This window comes from Oncorhynchus kisutch, linkage group LG1, assembly GCF_002021735.2.
Source record: "Oncorhynchus kisutch isolate 150728-3 linkage group LG1, Okis_V2, whole genome shotgun sequence".
NCBI lineage: Eukaryota > Metazoa > Chordata > Actinopteri > Salmoniformes > Salmonidae > Oncorhynchus > Oncorhynchus kisutch.
This window is the reverse complement of record NC_034174.2, coordinates 30,352,245-30,371,564: the sequence shown is the minus strand read 5'-3', so window position 1 is coordinate 30,371,564 and position 19,320 is coordinate 30,352,245. Positions and strand designations below refer to the sequence as shown.

The following is a 19,320-nucleotide window of genomic DNA, read 5'->3' as shown; positions in this document are numbered from 1 at the left end:
TAGCAGTAGTAGTGGTGTAATAGTGTTAATAGTAGCAGTAATAGTGTTAATAGTAGTGGTGTAATAGTGTTAATAGTAGTGGTGTAATAGTGTTAATAGTAGCAGTAGTAGTGGTGTAATAGTGTTAATAGTAGCAGTAATAGTGTTAATAGTAGTGGTATAATAGTGTTAATAGTAGTGGTGTAATAGTGTTAATAGTGTGGTGTAATAGTGTTAATAGTAGCATTAGTAGTGTTGTATTAGTGTTAATAGTAGCAGTAATAGTCGTGTATTAGTTTTAATAGTAGCAGTAATAGTGGTGTATTAGTGTTAATAGTAGCAGTAGTAGTGGTGTAATAGTAGCAGCAGTAGTGGTGTAATAGTGTTAATAGTAGCAGTAATAGTGGTGTATTAGTGTTAATAGTAGCAGTAGTAGTGGTGTAATAGTAGCAGCAGTAGTGGTGTAATAGTGTTAATAGTAGCAGTAATAGTGGTGTAATAGTGTTACTAGTAGCAGCAGTAGTGGTGTAATAGTGTTAATAGTAGCAGTAATAGTGGTGTAATAGTGTTAATAGTAGCAGTAATAGTGGTGTAATAGTGTTAATAGTAGCAGTAATAGTGGTGTAATAGTGTTAATAGTAGCAGTAGTAGTGGTGTAATAGTGTTAATAGTAGCAGTAATAGTGGTGTAATAGTGTTAATAGTAGCAGAGTAGTAGTGTGTAATAGTGTTAATAGTAGCAGAGTAGTAGTGGTGTAATAGTGTTAATAGTAGCAGAGTAGTAGTGGGTGTAATAGTGTAAATAGTAGTGGTGTAATAGTGTTAATAGTAGCAGTAGTAGTGGTGTAATAGTGTTAATAGTAGCAGAGTAGAGGTGTAATAGTGTTAATAGTAGTGGTGTAATAGTGTTAATAGTAGCAGAGTAGTAGTGGTGTAATAGTGTTAATAGTAGCAGTAGTAGTGGTGTAATAGTGTTAATAGTAGTGGTGTAATAGTGTTAATAGTAGCAGAGTAGTAGTGGTGTAATAGTGTTAATAGTAGCAGAGTAGTAGTGGTGTAATAGTGTTAATAGTAGCAGTAGTAGTGGTGTAATAGTGTTAATAGTAGTGGTGTAATAGTGTTAATAGTAGCAGAGTAGTAGTGGTGTAATAGTGTTAATAGTAGCAGGGTAGTAGTGGTGTAATAGTGTTAATAGTAGCAGAGTAGTAGTGGTGTAATAGTGTTAATAGTAGCAGTAGTAGTAGTGGTGTAATAGTGTTAATAGTAGTGGTGTAATAGTGTTAATAGTAGCAGTAGTAGTAGTGGTGTAATAGTGTTAATAGTAGTAGTGTATAGTGTTAATAGTAGCAGTAGTAGTGGTGTAATAGTGTTAATAGTAGCAGAGTAGTAGTGGTGTAATAGTGTTAATAGTAGCAGTAGTAGTAGTGGTGTAATAGTGTTAATAGTAGTGGTGTAATAGTGTTAATAGTAGCAGAGTAGTAGTGGTGTAATAGTGTTAATAGTAGCAGTAGTAGTGGTGTAATAGTGTTAATAGTAGTGGTGTAATAGTGTTAATTGTAGCAGAGTAGTAGTGGTGTAATAGTGTTAATTGTAGCAGAGTAGTAGTGGTGTAATAGTGTTAATAGTAGCAGTAGTAGTGTTAGTAGTAGTAGTGTGTAATAGTAAGTAGCAGAGTAGTAGTGGTGTAATAGTGTTAATAGTAGCAGAGTAGTAGTGGTGTAATAGTGTTAATAGTAGTGGTGTAATAGTGTTAATAGTAGCAGAGTAGTAGTGGTGTAATAGTGTTAATAGTAGTGGTGTAATAGTGTTAATAGTAGCAGAGTAGTAGTGGTGTAATAGTGTTAATAGTAGCAGAGTAGTAGTTGGTGTAATAGTGTTATAGTAGCAGTAGTAGTGGTGTAATAGTGTTAATAGTAGCAGTAGTAGTGGTGTAATAGTGTAATAGTAGTGGTGTAATAGTGTTAATAGTAGCAGAGTAGTAGTGGTGTAATAGTGTTAATAGTAGCAGTAGTAGTGGTGTAATAGCAGTAGTAGTAGTGTATAGTGTTAATAGTAGCAGTAGTAGTGGTGTAATAGTGTTAATAGTAGCAGAGTAGTAGTGGTGTAATAGTGTTAATAGTAGTGGTGTAATAGTGTTAATAGTAGCAGAGTAGTAGTGGTGTAATAGTGTTAATAGTAGTGGTGTAATAGTGTTAATAGTAGCAGAGTAGTAGTGGTGTAATAGTGTTAATAGTAGCAGTAGTAGTGGTGTAATAGTGTTAATAGTAGTGGTGTAATAGTGTTAATAGTAGTGTTGTAATAGTGTTAAAAGTAGCAGAGTAGTAGTGGTGTAATAGTGTTAATAGTAGTGGTGTAATAGTGTTAATAGTATCAGAGTAGTAGTGGTGTAATAGTGTTAATAGTAGTGGTGTAATAGTGTTAATAGTAGCAGTAGTAGTAGTGGTGTAATAGTGTTAATAGTAGTGGTGTAATAGTGTTAATAGTAGCAGTAGTAGTAGTGGTGTAATAGTGTTAATAGTAGTGGTGTAATAGTGTTAATAGTAGCAGTAGTAGTGGTGTAATAGTGTTAATAGTAGCAGAGTAGTAGTGGTGTAATAGTGGTTAATAGTAGTGGTGTAATAGTGTTAATAGTAGCAGTAGTAGTAGTGGTGTAATAGTGTTAATAGTAGTAGTGTATCGTGTTAATAGTAGCAGTAGTAGTGGTGTAATAGTGTTAATAGTAGCAGAGTAGTAGTGGTGTAATAGTGTTAATAGTAGCAGTAGTAGTAGTGGTGTAATAGTGTTAATAGTAGTGGTGTAATAGTGTTAATAGTAGCAGAGTAGTAGTGGTGTAATAGTGTTAATAGTAGCAGTAGTAGTGGTGTAATAGTGTTAATAGTAGTGGTGTAATAGTGTTAATAGTAGCAGAGTAGTAGTGGTGTAATAGTGTTAATAGTAGCAGAGTAGTAGTGGTGTAATAGTGTTAATAGTAGTGGTGTAATAGTGTTAATTGTAGCAGAGTAGTAGTGGTGTAATAGTGTTAATAGTAGCAGTAGTAGTGGTGTAATAGTGTTAATAGTAGCAGAGTAGTAGTGGTGTAATAGTGTTAATAGTAGCAGAGTAGTAGTGGTGTAATAGTGTTAATAGTAGTGGTGTAATAGTGTTAATAGTAGCAGAGTAGTAGTGGTGTAATAGTGTTAATAGTAGTGGTGTAATAGTGTTAATAGTAGCAGAGTAGTAGTGGTGTAATAGTGTTAATAGTAGCAGAGTAGTATTGGTGTAATAGTGTTAATAGTAGCAGTAGTAGTGGTGTAATAGTGTTACTAGTAGCAGTAGTAGTGGTGTAATAGTGTTAATAGTAGTGGTGTAATAGTGTTAATAGTAGCAGAGTAGTAGTGGTGTAATAGTGTTAATAGTAGCAGTAGTAGTGGTGTAATAGCAGTAGTAGTAGTGTATAGTGTTAATAGTAGCAGTAGTAGTGGTGTAATAGTGTTAATAGTAGCAGAGTAGTAGTGGTGTAATAGTGTTAATAGTAGTGGTGTAATAGTGTTAATAGTAGCAGAGTAGTAGTGGTGTAATAGTGTTAATAGTAGTGGTGTAATAGTGTTAATAGTAGTGGTGTAATAGTGTTAATAGTAGCAGTAGTAGTAGTGGTGTAATAGTGTTAATAGTAGTGGTGTAATAGTGTTAATAGTAGCAGTAGTAGTAGTGGTGTAATAGTGTTAATAGTAGTGGTGTAATAGTGTTAATAGTAGCAGTAGTAGTGGTGTAATAGTGTTAATAGTAGCAGAGTAGTAGTGGTGTAATAGTGTTAATAGTAGCAGAGTAGTAGTGGTGTAATAGTGTTAATAGTAGTGGTGTAATAGTGTTAATAGTAGCAGTAGTAGTAGTGGTGTAATAGTGTTAATAGTAGTGTGTAATAGTGTTAATAGTAGCAGTAGTAGTGGTGTAATAGTGTTAATAGTAGCAGAGTAGTAGTGGTGTAATAGTGTTAATAGTAGCAGAGTAGTAGTGGTGTAATAGTGTTAATAGTAGCAGTAGTAGTGGTGTAATAGTGTTAATAGTAGCAGTAGTAGTGGTGTAATAGTGTTAATAGTAGTGGTGTAATAGTGTAATAGTAGCAGTAGTAGTGGTGTAATAGTGTTAATAGTAGCAGTAATCGTGTTAATAGTAGTGGTGTAATAGTGTTAATAGTAGCAGTAGTAGTGGTGTATAGTGTTAATAGTAGCAGTAATCGTGTTAATAGTAGTGGTGTAATAGTGTTAATAGTAGCAGTAGTAGTGGTGTATAGTGTTAATAGTAGCAGTAGTAGTGGTGTAATAGTGTTAATAGTAGTGGTGTAATAGTGTTAATAGTAGTGGTGTAATAGTGTTAATAGTAGCAGAGTAGTAGTGGTGTAATAGTGTTAATAGTAGCAGAGTAGTAGTGGTGTAATAGTGTTAATAGTAGCAGTAGTAGTGGTGTAATAGTGTTAATAGTAGCAGTAGTAGTGGTGTAATAGTGTTAATAGTAGTGGTGTAATAGTGTTAATAGTAGCAGAGTAGTAGTGGTGTAATAGTGTTAATAGTAGTGGTGTAATAGTGTTAATAGTAGTGGTGTAATAGTGTTAATAGTAGTGGTGTAATAGTGTTAATAGTAGCAGAGTGGTAGTGGTGTAATAGTGTTAATAGTAGTGGGTAATAGTGTTAATAGTAGCCGAGTAGTAGTGGTGTAATAGTGTTAATAGTAGTGGTGTAATAGTGTTAATAGGAGTGGTGTAATAGTGTTAATAGTAGCAGTAGTAGTAGTGGTGTACTAGTGTTAATAGTAGTGGTGTAATAGTGTTAATAGTAGCAGTAGTAGTAGTGGTGTAATAGTGTTAATAGTAGTGGTGTAATAGTGTTAATAGTAGCAGTAGTAGTGGTGTAATAGTGTTAATCGTAGCAGAGTAGTAGTGGTGTAATAGTGTAATAGTAGCAGAGTAGTAGTGGTGTAATAGTGTTAATAGTAGTGGTGTAATAGGTTAATAGTAGCAGTAGTAGTAGTGGTGTAATAGTGTTAATAGTGGTGGTGTAATAGTGTTAATAGTAGCAGTAGTAGTGTGTAATAGTGTAATAGTAGCAGGTAGTAGTGGTGTTAATAGTGTTAATAGTAGCAGAGTAGTGGTGTAATAGTGTTAATAGTAGCAGTAGTAGTGGTGTAATAGTGTTAATAGTAGCAGTAGTAGTGGTGTATAGTGTTAATAGTAGTGGTGTAATAGTGTTAATAGTAGCAGTAGTAGTGGTGTAATAGTGTTAATAGTAGCAGTAATCGTGTTAATAGTAGTGGTGTAATAGTGTTAATAGTAGTGGTGTAATAGTGTTAATAGTAGTGGTGTAATAGTGTTAATAGTAGCAGAGTAGTAGTGGTGTAATAGTGTTAATAGTAGCAGAGTAGTAGTGGTGTAATAGTGTTAATAGTAGCAGTAGTAGTGGTGTAATAGTGTTAATAGTAGCAGTAGTAGTGGTGTAATAGTGTTAATAGTAGTGGTGTAATAGTGTTAATAGTAGCAGAGTAGTAGTGGTGTAATAGTGTTAATAGTAGTGGTGTAATAGTGTTAATAGTAGTGGTGTAATAGTGTTAATAGTAGTGGTGTAATAGTGTTAATAGTAGCAGAGTAGTAGTGGTGTAATAGTGTTAATAGTAGCAGTAGTAGTGGTGTAATAGTGTTAATAGTAGCAGTAGTAGTGGTGTAATAGTGTTAATAGTTGTGGTGTAATAGTGTTAATAGTAGCAGTAGTAGTGGTGTAATAGTGTTAATAGTAGCAGAGTAGTAGTGGTGTAATAGTGTTAATAGTAGTGGTGTAATAGTGTTAATAGTAGTGGTGTAATAGTGTTAATAGTAGTGGTGTAATAGTGTTAATAGTAGCAGAGTAGTAGTGGTGTAATAGTGTTAATAGTAGCAGTAGTAGTGGTGTAATAGTGTTAATAGTTGTGGTGTAATAGTGTTAATAGTAGCAGTAGTAGTGGTGTAATAGTGTTAATAGTAGCAGAGTAGTAGTGGTGTAATAGTGTTAATAGTAGTGGTGTAATAGTGTTAATAGTAGTGGTGTAATAGTGTTAATAGTAGCAGAGTAGTAGTGGTGTAATAGTGTTAATAGTAGCAGTAGTAGTGGTGTAATAGTGTTAATAGTAGCAGTAGTAGTGGTGTAATAGTGTTAATAGTAGTGGTGTAATAGTGTTAATAGTAGCAGAGTAGTAGTGGTGTAATAGTGTTAATAGTAGCAGTAATAGTGTTAATAGTAGTGGTGTAATAGTGTTAATAGTAACAGAGTAGTAGTGGTGTAATAGTGTTAATAGTAGCAGTAGTAGTGGTGTAATAGTGTTAATAGTAGCAGTAGTAGTGGTGTAATAGTGTTAATAGTAGTGGTGTAATAGTGTTAATAGTAGCAGTAATAGTGTTAATAGTAGTGGTGTAATAGTGTTAATAGTAGCAGTAGTAGTGGTGTAATAGTGTTAATAGTAGTGGTGTAATATTGTTAATAGTAGCAGAGTAGTAGTGGTGTAATAGTGTTAATAGTAGCAGTAATAGTGTTAATAGTAGTGGTGTAATAGTGTTAATAGTAACAGAGTAGTAGTGGTGTAATAGTGTTAATAGTAGCAGTAGTAGTGGTTGTAATAGTGTTAATAGTAGCAGTAGTAGTGGTGTAATAGTGTTAATAGTAGTGGTGTAATAGTGTTAATAGTAGCAGAGTAGTAGTGGTGTAATAGTGTTAATAGTAGCAGTAATAGTGTTAATAGTAGTGGTGTAATAGTGTTAATAGTAACAGAGTAGTAGTGGTGTAATAGTGTTAATAGTAGCAGTAGTAGTGGTGTAATAGTGTTAATAGTAGCAGTAGTAGTGGTGTAATAGTGTTAATAGTAGTGGTGTAATAGTGTTAATAGTAGCAGTAGTAGTGGTGTAATAGTGTTAATAGTAGCAGTAGTAGTGGTGTAATAGTGTTAATAGTAGCATTAGTAGTGTTGTATTAGTGTTAATAGTAGCAGTAATAGTGGTGTAATAGTGTTAATAGTAGCAGTAGTAGTGGTGTAATAGTAGCAGCAGTAGTGGTGTAATAGTGTTAATAGTAGCAGTAATAGTGGTGTATTAGTGTTAATAGTAGCAGTAATAGTGGTGTATTAGTGTTAATAGTAGCAGTAGTAGTGGTGTAATAGTGTTAATAGTAGTGGTGTAATAGTGTTAATAGTAGCTGTAATAGTGTTACTAGTAGCAGTAGTAGTGGTGTATAGTGTTAATAGTAGCAGTAGTAGTGGTGTAATAGTGTTAATAGTAGTGGTGTAATAGTGTTAATAGTAGCAGTAGTAGTGGTGTAATAGTGTTAATAGTAGTGGTGTAATAGTGTTAATAGTAGCAGAGTAGTAGTGGTGTAATAGTGTTAATAGTAGCAGAGTAGTAGTGGTGTAATAGTGTTAATAGTAGCAGTAGTAGTGGTGTAATAGTGTTAATAGTAGTGGTGTAATATTGTTAATAGTAGCAGAGTAGTAGTGGTGTAATAGTGTTAATAGTAGCAGTAATAGTGTTAATAGTAGTGGTGTAATAGTGTTAATAGTAACAGAGTAGTAGTGGTGTAATAGTGTTAATAGTAGCAGTAGTAGTGGTGTAATAGTGTTAATAGTAGCAGAGTAGTAGTGGTGTAATAGTGTTAATAGTAGTGGTGTAATAGTGTTAATAGTAGCAGAGTAGTAGTGGTGTAATAGTGTTAATAGTAGTCGTGTAATAGTGTTAATAGTAGCAGTAGTAGTGTTAATAGTAGTGGTGTAATAGTGTTAATAGTAGCAGTAATAGTGTTAATAGTAGTGGTGTAATAGTGTTAATAGTAACAGAGTAGTAGTGGTGTAATAGTGTTAATAGTAGCAGTAGTAGTGGTGTAATAGTGTTAATAGTAGCAGTAGTAGTGGTGTAATAGTGTTAATAGTAGTGGTGTAATAGTGTTAATAGTAGCAGTAGTAGTGGTGTAATAGTGTTAATAGTAGCAGTAGTAGTGGTGTAATAGTGTTAATAGTAGCATTAGTAGTGTTGTATTAGTGTTAATAGTAGCAGTAATAGTGGTGTATTAGTGTTAATAGTAGCAGTAATAGTGGTGTATTAGTGTTAATAGTAGCAGTAGTAGTGGTGTAATAGTAGCAGCAGTAGTGGTGTAATAGTGTTAATAGTAGCAGTAATAGTGGTGTAATAGTGTTAATAGTAGCAGTAGTAGTGGTGTAATAGTGTTAATAGTAGCAGTAATAGTGGTGTAATAGTGTTAATAGTAGCAGCAGTAGTGGTGTAATAGTGTTAATAGTAGCAGTAGTAGTGATGTAATAGTGTTAATAGTAGCAGTAATAGTGGTGTAATAGTGTTAATAGTAGCAGTAGTAGTGGTGTAATAGTGTTAATAGTAGCAGTAATAGTGGTGTAATAGTGTTAATAGTAGCAGTAATAGTGGTGTAATAGTGTTAATAGTAGCAGTAGTAGTGGTGTAATAGTAGCAGCAGTAGTGGTGTAATAGTGTTAATAGTAGCAGTAATAGTGGTGTATTAGTGTTAATAGTAGCAGTAATAGTGGTGTATTAGTGTTAATAGTAGTGGTGTAATAGTGTTAATAGTAGCTGTAATAGTGTTACTAGTAGCAGTAGTAGTGGTGTATAGTGTTAATAGTAGCAGTAGTAGTGGTGTAATAGTGTTAATAGTAGTGGTGTAATAGTGTTAATAGTAGTGGTGTAATAGTGTTAATAGTAGCAGAGTAGTAGTGGTGTAATAGTGTTAATAGTAGCAGAGTAGTAGTGGTGTAATAGTGTTAATAGTAGCAGTAGTAGTGGTGTAATAGTGTTAATAGTAGTGGTGTAATAGTGTTAATAGTAGCAGAGTAGTAGTGGTGTAATAGTGTTAATAGTAGCAGTAATAGTGTTAATAGTAGTGGTGTAATAGTGTTAATAGTAGCAGAGTAGTAGTGGTGTAATAGTGTTAATAGTAGCAGTAGTAGTGGTGTAATAGTGTTAATAGTAGCAGTAATAGTGGTGTATTAGTGTTAATAGTAGCAGTAATAGTGGTGTATTAGTGTTAATAGTAGCAGTAGTAGTGGTGTAATAGTAGCAGCAGTAGTGGTGTAATAGTGTTAATAGTAGCAGTAATAGTGGTGTATTAGTGTTAATAGTAGCAGCAGTAGTGGTGTAATAGTGTTAATAGTAGCAGTAATAGTGGTGTAATAGTGTTAATAGTAGCAGTAGTAGTGGTGTAATAGTGTTAATAGTAGCAGTAGTAGTGGTGTAATAGTGTTAATAGTAGCAGTAGTAGTGGTGTAATAGTGTTAATAGTAGCAGCAGTAGTGGTGTAATAGTGTTAATAGTAGCAGTAGTAGTGGTGTAATAGTGTTAATAGTAGCAGTAATAGTGGTGTAATAGTGTTAATAGTAGCAGTAGTAGTGGTGTAATAGTGTTAATAGTAGCAGTAATAGTGGTGTAATAGTGTTAATAGTAGCAGTAATAGTGGTGTAATAGTGTTAATAGTAGCAGTAGTAGTGGTGTAATAGTAGCAGCAGTAGTGGTGTAATAGTGTTAATAGTAGCAGTAATAGTGGTGTATTAGTGTTAATAGTAGCAGTAATAGTGGTGTATTAGTGTTAATAGTAGCAGTAGTAGTGGTGTAATAGTGTTAATAGTAGTGGTGTAATAGTGTTAATAGTAGCAGTAGTAGTGGTGTAATAGTGTTAATAGTAGCAGTAGTAGTGGTGTAATAGTGTTAATAGTAGCAGTAATAGTGGTGTAATAGTGTTAATAGTAGCAGTAATAGTGGTGTAATAGTGTTAATAGTAGCAGTAGTAGTGGTGTAATAGTAGCAGCAGTAGTGGTGTAATAGTGTTAATAGTAGCAGTAATAGTGGTGTATTAGTGTTAATAGTAGCAGTAGTAGTGGTGTAATAGTGTTAATAGTAGTGGTGTAATAGTGTTAATAGTAGCTGTAATAGTGTTACTAGTAGCAGTAGTAGTGGTGTATAGTGTTAATAGTAGCAGTAGTAGTGGTGTAATAGCAGTAGTAGTAGTGTATAGTGTTAATAGTAGCAGTAGTAGTGGTGTAATAGCAGTAGTAGTAGTGTATAGTGTTAATAGTAGCAGTAATAGTGTTAATAGTAGCAGTAGTAGTGTTGTAATTGTGTTAATAGTAGCAGTAGTAGTGTTGTAATTGTGTTAATAGTAGCAGTAGTAGTGGTGTAATAGCAGTAGTAGTGTTGTAATAGTGTTAATAGTAGCAGTAGTAGTGGTGTAATAGCAGTAGCAGTAGTAGTGTATAGTGTTAATAGTAGCAGTAATAGTGTTAATAGTAGCAGTAGTAGTGTTGTAATTGTGTTAATAGTAGCAGTAGTAGTGTTGTAATTGTGTTAATAGTAGCAGTAGTAGTGTTGTAATTGTGTTAATAGTAGCAGTAGTAGTGGTGTAATAGCAGTAGTAGTAGTAGTAGTGTATAGTGTTAATAGTAGCAGTAGTAGTGTTGTAATTGTGTTAATAGTAGCAGTAGTAGTGGTGTAATAGTGTTAATAGTAGTGGTGTAATAGTGTTAATAGTAGCAGTAGTAGTGGTGTAAAAGTGTTAATAGTAGCAGTAGTAGTGGTGTAATAGTAGCAGCAGTAGCGGTGTAATAGTGTTAATAGTAGCAGTAATAGTGGTGTATTAGTGTTAATAGTAGCAGTAGTAGTGGTGTAATAGTGTTAATAGTAGTGGTGTAATAGTGTTAATAGTAGTGGTGTAATAGCAGTAGTAGTAGTAGTAGTGTATAGTGTTAATAGTAGCAGTAGTAGTGTTGTAATTGTGTTAATAGTAGCAGTAGTAGTGTTGTAATTGTGTTAATAGTAGCAGTAGTAGTGGTGTAATAGCAGTAGTAGTAGTAGTGTATAGTGTTAATAGTAGCAGTAGTAGTGTTGTAATAGTGTTAATAGTAGCAGTAGTAGTGGTGTAATAGCAGTAGTAGTAGTAGTGTATAGTGTTAATAGTAGCAGTAATAGTGTTAATAGTAGCAGTAGTAGTGTTGTAATTGTGTTAATAGTAGCAGTAGTAGTGTTGTAATTGTGTTAATAGTAGCAGTAGTAGTGGTGTAATAGCAGTAGTAGTAGTAGTAGTGTATAGTGTTAATAGTAGCAGTAGTAGTGTTGTAATTGTGTTAATAGTAGCAGTAGTAGTGGTGTAATAGTGTTAATAGTAGTGGTGTAATAGTGTTAATAGTAGCAGTAGTAGTGGTGTAATAGTAGCAGCAGTAGTGGTGTAATAGTGTTAATAGTAGCAGTAATAGTGGTGTATTAGTGTTAATAGTAGCAGTAGTAGTGGTGTAATAGTGTTAATAGTAGTGGTGTAATAGTGTTAATAGTAGTGGTGTAATAGCAGTAGTAGTAGTGTATAGTGTTAATAGTAGCAGTAATAGTGTTATTAGTAGCAGTAGTAGTGGTGTAATAGCAGTAGTAGTAGTGTATAGTGTTAATAGTAGCAGTAATAGTGTTAATAGTAGCAGTAGTAGTGTTGTAATTGTGCTAATAGTAGCAGGAGTAGTGGTGTAATTGTGTTAATAGTAGCAGTAGTAGTGGTGTAATAGCAGTAGTAGTAGTAGTGTATAGTGTTAATAGTAGCAGTAGTAGTGTTGTAATAGTGTTAATAGTAGCAGTAGTAGTGGTGTAATAGCAGTAGTAGTAGTAGTGTATAGTGTTAATAGTAGCAGTAATAGTGTTAATAGTAGCAGTAGTAGTGTTGTAATTGTGTTAATAGTAGCAGTAGTAGTGTTGTAATTGTGTTAATAGTAGCAGTAGTAGTGGTGTAATAGCAGTAGTAGTAGTAGTGTATAGTGTTAATAGTAGCAGTAGTAGTGTTGTAATTGTGTTAATAGTAGCAGTAGTAGTGGTGTAATAGTGTTAATAGTAGCAGAGTAGTAGTGGTGTAATAGTGTTAATAGTAGTGGTGTAATAGTGTTAATAGTAGCAGTAATAGTGTTAATAGTAGTAGTGGTGTAATAGTGTTAATAGTAGTGGTGTAATAGTGTTAATAGTAGTGGTGTAATAGTGTTAATAGTAGCAGAGTAGTGTTGTAATTGTGTTAATAGTAGCAGTAGTAGTGTTAATAGTAGTGTTGTAATTGTGTTAATAGTAGCAGTAGTAGTGGTGTAATAGCAGTAGTAGTAGTAGTGTATAGTGTTAATAGTAGCAGTAGTAGTGTTGTAATAGTGTTAATAGTAGCAGTAGTAGTGGTGTAATAGCAGTAGTAGTAGTAGTGTATAGTGTTAATAGTAGCAGTAATAGTGTTAATAGTAGCAGTAGTAGTGTTGTAATTGTGTTAATAGTAGCAGTAGTAGTGTTGTAATTGTGTTAATAGTAGCAGTAGTAGTGGTGTAATAGCAGTAGTAGTAGTAGTGTATAGTGTTAATAGTAGCAGTAGTAGTGTTGTAATTGTGTTAATAGTAGCAGTAGTAGTGGTGTAATAGTGTTAATAGTAGCAGAGTAGTAGTGGTGTAATAGTGTTAATAGTAGTAGTGGTGTAATAGTGTTAATAGTAGTGGTGTAATAGTGTTAATAGTAGTGGTGTAATAGTGTTAATAGTAGCAGAGTAGTGTTGTAATTGTGTTAATAGTAGCAGTAGTAGTGTTAATAGTAGTGTTGTAATTGTGTTAATAGTAGCAGTAGTAGTGTTAATAGTAGTGGTGTAATAGTGTTAATAGTAGTGGTGTAATAGCAGTAGTAGTAGTAGTGTATAGTGTTAATAGTAGTGGTGTAATAGCAGTAGTAGTAGTAGTGTATAGTGTTAATAGTAGTGGTGTAATAGTGTTAATAGTAGCAGTAGTAGTGGTGTAATAGTGTTCATAGTAGTGGTGTAATAGTGTTAATAGTAGCAGTAGTAGTGGTGTAATAGTGTTAATAGTAGTAGTAGTAGTAGTGTTAATAGTAGTGGTGTAATAGTGTTAATAGTAGCAGTAGTAGTGGTGTAATAGTGTTAATAGTAGTAGTAGTAGTAGTGTTAATAGTAGTGGTGTAATAGTGTTAATAGTAGCAGTAGTAGTGGTGTAATAGTGTTAATAGTAGTAGTAGTAGTAGTGTTAATAGTAGTGGTGTAATAGTGTTAATAGTAGCAGTAGTAGTGGTGTAATAGTAGCAGCAGTAGTGGTGTAATACTGTTAATAGTAGCAGCAGTAGTGGTGTAATAGTAGCAGCAGTAGTGGTAGTTGATGTAGTTGTTGTTTGTGTTTGGCTGGTCCTGGTTAGGTGGTGGTTGTCTGTGTGCTGCCATGCTGTAGTAGTGATGGCGCTTGGAGTCAGAACGCTGTGCGTGCATTTGGACCAGCCAGTATGCACAAAGCGGGCACTGAAATGTACACGGTGGACAACAGGCGGCCTCAGTCCTTCTCAATAGGAGCTGCCCTTCTTATTGTACCTCACACACAGTGAGCTTCTCTCTCTCTCTTTCCCTTCTCTCTCTCCATGCCCATGTATGGCCTGTGTATCTGATGAAGGTTGAGATGTCTTCTCTGATTGGTTGATGTCTCTCTGGCATGGCTTCTTATTGTGCATCTGGATGAAACGGTAGAAACATACTCTCAGGCCACGGCTGCACTTTTATTCACATTGACTTACATTTCATTGGTCTGAAAGGAACAGTCCCAGAGAGCAGAATAACAGCAGATCAGGTGTAGTTTTAACACTGCTGAAAAGGGAACTCTGGGGCTCTCCTAAGTTAGAGACGGGTGGGTTGGAGGTGGAGGAGGAAGGGTGTGGAGGTGGGCGATGGTGAGGGTGTTCCCCCTCGACAAGGCTGCTCACATGACCTCCACACAACAACCGGACCACATGACTTCCACATGACTTCCCCAATGGTAACCATGGGTATGCTCGTAGGCCCAGGGCTTGAGCCTGGAGGGGGTTGGTCTGATGTGCCCACACCTGCCCCCCTAACCCTCCCTTCTCCCCAAACCTCCCCCACCCAGCCTCCATTGCCTCCTAATGCACAGTTTTATTCAATCTAAACCACAGAGAGGAAAAGGCATTAAAAGTAGCATGCACTTGAGATTCCTTTTAGTTTCAAACTGTAAATATTATGATGTTTTTGTCTTACCCTGGAGACCAGGTTTTCTATGATTGAATATGGCCCTTACCTACTCTTAAGATGCCTAAAGACTTACTGTATTATCATGCTGAAAGACTGGCTACTGTGCTTGTCATACACTGAAGGGACAAGGGAGTTCATCATAGTGGCATTGGTTTCATTAGTCACTTGATTTTGTTTTCACACACTTTAACATTACATGATGTTAACACATAGACAGTACTGATAGTTCGTGACCTGGGATCCAGTTGTCCTCGTCCCCCCTGTTCCAAAGCCATGGGGCAGCTGCTAGTTAACAGACAGTGAATATATGGCATTGTCTGTGTCTGATATGGAAACATTTAGGGATGTTATTCATTAGATGGTTTATGTACTGGCCAGACATCATATGACTTGCTAATACAGCATAAACAGACTGATGCATTGTGGTCTACTGTATTGTACATTAACTTTATATTCCACGTGTCCTGACAGGGGTACAGACAGACCTGGAGGGATGTGGTTGTGGATTATATCCTTGTTGATTACACTAATTGATTAGTTGGTAAGAAATGTGATTTGAATGTCTAGTTTTCCAGGTCTGACTGAGATGATTAGAAGGTAAAAGGACATGGTTGGTGATGTCGGGGACCACAGTGGCAGGACTCATGAGGCCTTACACCTGTGTGACTTTCTAACATAGTATTCTAACACCACCTTTACTCTCCCTCTTCCCTCAGCTTCCTCACTCTCTCGGGCTGGACTGCAGTGCGTCTGCGTCGGCTCGCCCTCCCCTCCCCCCTCGCCCCCCAGCCATGGCCTCACGAATAGGGCTGCGGCTGCAGGTAAACACATTTTGGACTGATTGATTTATTACATAGTACACTATGTATACAGTAGATGTATTAATTGACTGACTGATGTCTTGACTGACTGACTGATTGATGGATGTATTGACTGACTGATCTATTGACGGACTGACTGATGTATTGACTGACTGACTGATTGATGGATGTATTTGACTGCCTGACTGACTGACTGACTGACTGATTGATGTATTGACTGACTGACTGACTGGTGTATTGACTGACTGACTGACTGGTGTATTGACTGACTGACTGACTGATGTATTGACTGACTGACTGATGGATGTATTTGACTGACTCACTGACTGACTGATGAATTGACTGACTGACTGACTGATGTACTGACTGATTGATGAATGTATTTGACTGACTGACTGATGTATTGACTGACTGACTGATTGATGGATGTATTTAACTGACTGACTGATGTATTGACTGACTGACTGATTGATGGATGTATTTAACTGACTGACTGATGTATTGACTGACTGACTGACTGACTGATTGACAGATGTGTTTGACTGACTGACTGATGAATGTATTTGACTGACTGACTGACTGATGTACTGACTGACTGATTGATGTATGTATTTGACTGACTGATTGACGGATATATTTGACTGACTGACTGACTGATTGATGTATTTGACTGACTGACTGATGGATGTATTTGACTGACTGACTGACTGATGTATTTTACTGACTGACTGACTGATGGATGTATTTTACTGATTGACTGACTGATGGATGTATTTTACTGATTGACTGACTGATGGATGTATTTGACTGACTGACTGACTGATGCATTTGACTGACTGACTGATGTATTGACTGACTGACTGACTGACTGATGTATTGACTGACTGACTGATGGATGTATTTTACTGACTGACTGACTGATGGATGTATTTGACTGACTGACTGATGTATTGACTGACTGACTGATGTATTTTACTGACTGATGTATTTTACTGACTGATGTATTTTACTGACTGATGTTTTTACTGACTGACTGATGGATGTATGTATTGTCAGCTGATGCGAGACCAGCTGCAGCAGGAGGAGCAGCGGGAGCGGCAACTGCAGCAGAATGCGGCGCTGCAGTACATGCAACAGCAGCGTATGTCTGCCCCAGCACCCAGCCCTGCCATCAACACTCCACAACACTGCCAGAGCATGCAGGTGCCTGTGGAGGTCCTCAAGGTAAGACCGAGAGATAGAGAGTAGGTGTGTGTGTGTCCTCAGGGATTGCGCACATTCAGTCAACACCCACACTCAGTCAACACCCACATCAGAGGGAGGCGGGGTTGAAGTGAGGGAAGGAGTCAGGTGGAAAAAGTGAAAAGGGATTGATTAGAAGTACTGTGCACTAAGGGGGAGATGAAGAGAGAGAGAGAGAGAGGGTATAGAGAAGGGAAAAGGGATTGATTAGAAGTACTGTGCACTAAGGGGGAGATGAAGAGAGAGAGAGAGAGAGGGTATAGAGAAGGGAAAAGGGATTGATTAGAAGTACTGTGCACTAAGGGGGAGATGAAGAGAGAGAGAGAGAGAGGGTATAGAGAAGGGAAAAGGGATTGATTAGAAGTACTGTGCACTAAGGGGGAGATGAAGAGAGAGAGAGAGAGGGTATAGAGAAGGGAAAAGAAACAATGGAAATGGAGGATAAAGAATGGTGACGGAGAGTATTCACATCCCTTAACTTTTCATGGACTCACTCTGTGTGCTATAATGATGTTTAAGATGATCTCTGTACTCCACACATACCCCACAGTTATCTGTAAGGTCCCTCAGTCCAGCAGTGAATTTCAAACAGATTCAACCACCAAGACCAGAGAGATTTTCCAATGCCTCACAAAGAAGGGTACCTATTAGTAGATGGGTAAAAATAAAAAAGCAGACATTGAATATCCCTTTGAGCATGGTGAAGTTATTAATTACACTTTGCATGGTGAATCAATACACCCAGTCACCACAAAGGTACAGCCTTCCTTCCTAACTCAGTTTCCGGAGAGAGAGGAAACCGCTTAGGGATTTCACCATGAGGCCATGCTTATAATTGTTAAGGACTGGGGAGTTTTTCAGGATAAAAAGTTAACAGAATGGAGCTAAGCACTGGCAAAATCCTAGAGGAAAACCTGATTTAGTCTGCTTTCCAACAGACACTGGGAGATTAATTCACCCTTCACCAAAACAATAACCCAAAACACAAGGCCAAATCTAAACTGGAGTTGCTTACCAAGAAGGCAGTGAATGTTCCTCAGTGGCCAGGTTCCAGTTTTGACTTAAATCTGCTTGAAAATCAGTCAATTTGAATCCCACTTTGTAACACAACAAAATGTGGAAAACGTCAAGGGGTGTGAATACTTTCTGAAGGCCCTGTAGGTGAAAAAGAGAAAACATACTGGAGATGATAGAGAAAGGGTAGAGATTCAGGCAGAGAAAGAGAGGGGGATTTAGGAGAAGGGGTAATCCACTCACGTGTTGCTGAGGGTCAGCCAGCCTCACTGAGCTCCTCCTGGGTGCAGTGGAGGTGGTCAGGGCTGGATCACTTCTGCTAGGTGGACTGGACTAGAAAGGGGTGCAAACAGCAAAGACCGAGAAGGAAACGGAGAGGGAAAGAAATACAGAGATAAAGAGACTGAGAATAAAATGCGGTGGAACAGCAACAAGGTAGGGTGACGGAGAATCAGTCTTCATCATGACATGGCAAGCTGTGTGTGTGTGTGTGTGTGTGTGTGTGTGTGTGTGTGTGTGCGCGCGTGTGTGTGTGACAGAAGTAAGATACTGTACTGACAGCAGGAGATAAGGGTTATCTGACATTTTGTCTGATTCCACAGATGACAGTGAATGTTCGTATCAGTGTGTGTGAGGAGAGTACATTTTGTCTTTCTCTCAGTCTCTGTCATTTGTCAGTGTCTCTGTTTCTTCTCTGTGTCGTGGGTTCATACTGTGTGTGTGTGTAATTTTCAGGGGAGGCAACGGTGGGTGAATTAGAATTATACATACGTGTAGAAGTTAACTTCCTCCAAGTAGTGAGGAAGTCTCTGCTCTATATCTTCACCTCTGTACTGTTGACAACTGTTGGTCGAAAACTGTACCAGTCTTCCTGTCATTCCTTTACCTTAGTGCATGTGAACTTTATTTGTTCTGACAGAGACATGAGTTATGACAAATAGATCTGACTGCTGTTACTGTTTTGTCCCTGTGGGCCCATAGCAATGTGTCACTGACCGTTTTTCAACTGTAAATAAACAGACCCACACTTACTCACGGGCATGCACACACACAGTAAGTGTGTACCATACTGTACTCTACCTTACTCTACTCTAACCTGCCCTATTCTACTCTACTCTAACCTGTCCTACTCTATTCTACTCTACCCTACCCTATTCTACTCGACCCTACCCTATTCTACTCGACCCTACCCTATTCTACTCTACTCTACCCTATTCTACTCTACTCTACCCTATTCTACTCTACTCTACCCTATTCTACTCTACTCTAACCTGTCCTACTCTATTCTACTCTACCCTATTCTACTCTACTCTACCCTATTCTACTCTACTCTACCCTATTCTACTCGACCCTACCCTATTCTACTCTACTCTACCCTACCCTACTCTACACTACCCTATTCTACCCTACCATACTCTGTTCTACTCTACCCTAGTCTACTCTACCTATTCTACCCTACTCTACCATACTCTATTCTACTCGACCCTACCCTATTCTACTCTACCCTATTCTACTCTACTCTACCATACTCTGGTCTACTCTACCCTACTCTACACTACCCTATTCTACTCTACCATACTCTATTCTACTCTACCCTACCCTGCCATACTCTTTTCCACTCTACCCTATTCTACTCTGCCCTATTCTATTCTACCATACTCTGCCATACTCTACCATGCTCTATTCTACTAAACTCTCCCCTATTCTACTCTACCCTACTCTATTCTACCCTACCTTATTCTACTCTACTCTACTCTACCCTACTCTACGATATTCTATTCTACCCTATTCTGCTCTACCATACTCTATTCTACTCTACCGTACCCTATTCTACTCTACCCTATTCTACTCTACCCGGCAGCGTAGCCTAGTGGTTAGAGCATTGGACTAGTAACCGGAAGGTTGCGAGTTCAAACCCCTGAGCTGACAAGGTACAAATCTGTCGTTCTGCCCCTGAACAGGCAGTTAACCCACTGTTCCCAGGCCGTCATTGAAAATAAGAATGTGTTCTTAACTGACTTGCCTGGTTAAATAAAGGTAAAATTAAATACTCTACCATATTCTACTCTACACTATTCTACTCTACCCGATTCTACCATACTCTATTCTACTCTACCCTATTCTACTCTACCCTATTCTACCATACTCTATTCTACTCTACCTTACTCTACCATACTCTATTCTACTCTACCATACTCTACTCTACACTATTCTACTCTA

The 19,320-nt window shown here is 36.9% G+C and overlaps 1 protein-coding gene across 8 annotated transcripts in view; it reads left to right on the top strand.

Annotated features, from left to right (window-relative positions):
* The window catches only part of LOC109882087 (transcription factor EB-like), an 88,802-nt gene that overhangs the window by 44,774 nt on the left and 24,708 nt on the right, over positions 1-19,320 (top strand). For all 8 annotated transcript variants that reach the window (XM_031817222.1, XM_031817224.1, XM_031817089.1 and 5 more), the window contains 2 exons: positions 14,740-14,844; positions 15,901-16,068. In XM_031817222.1, coding sequence (XP_031673082.1) covers positions 14,815-14,844; positions 15,901-16,068 — 198 coding nt within the window. In that variant the 5' untranslated portion in view covers positions 14,740-14,814. The remainder of the gene's footprint in view (positions 1-14,739; positions 14,845-15,900; positions 16,069-19,320) is intronic.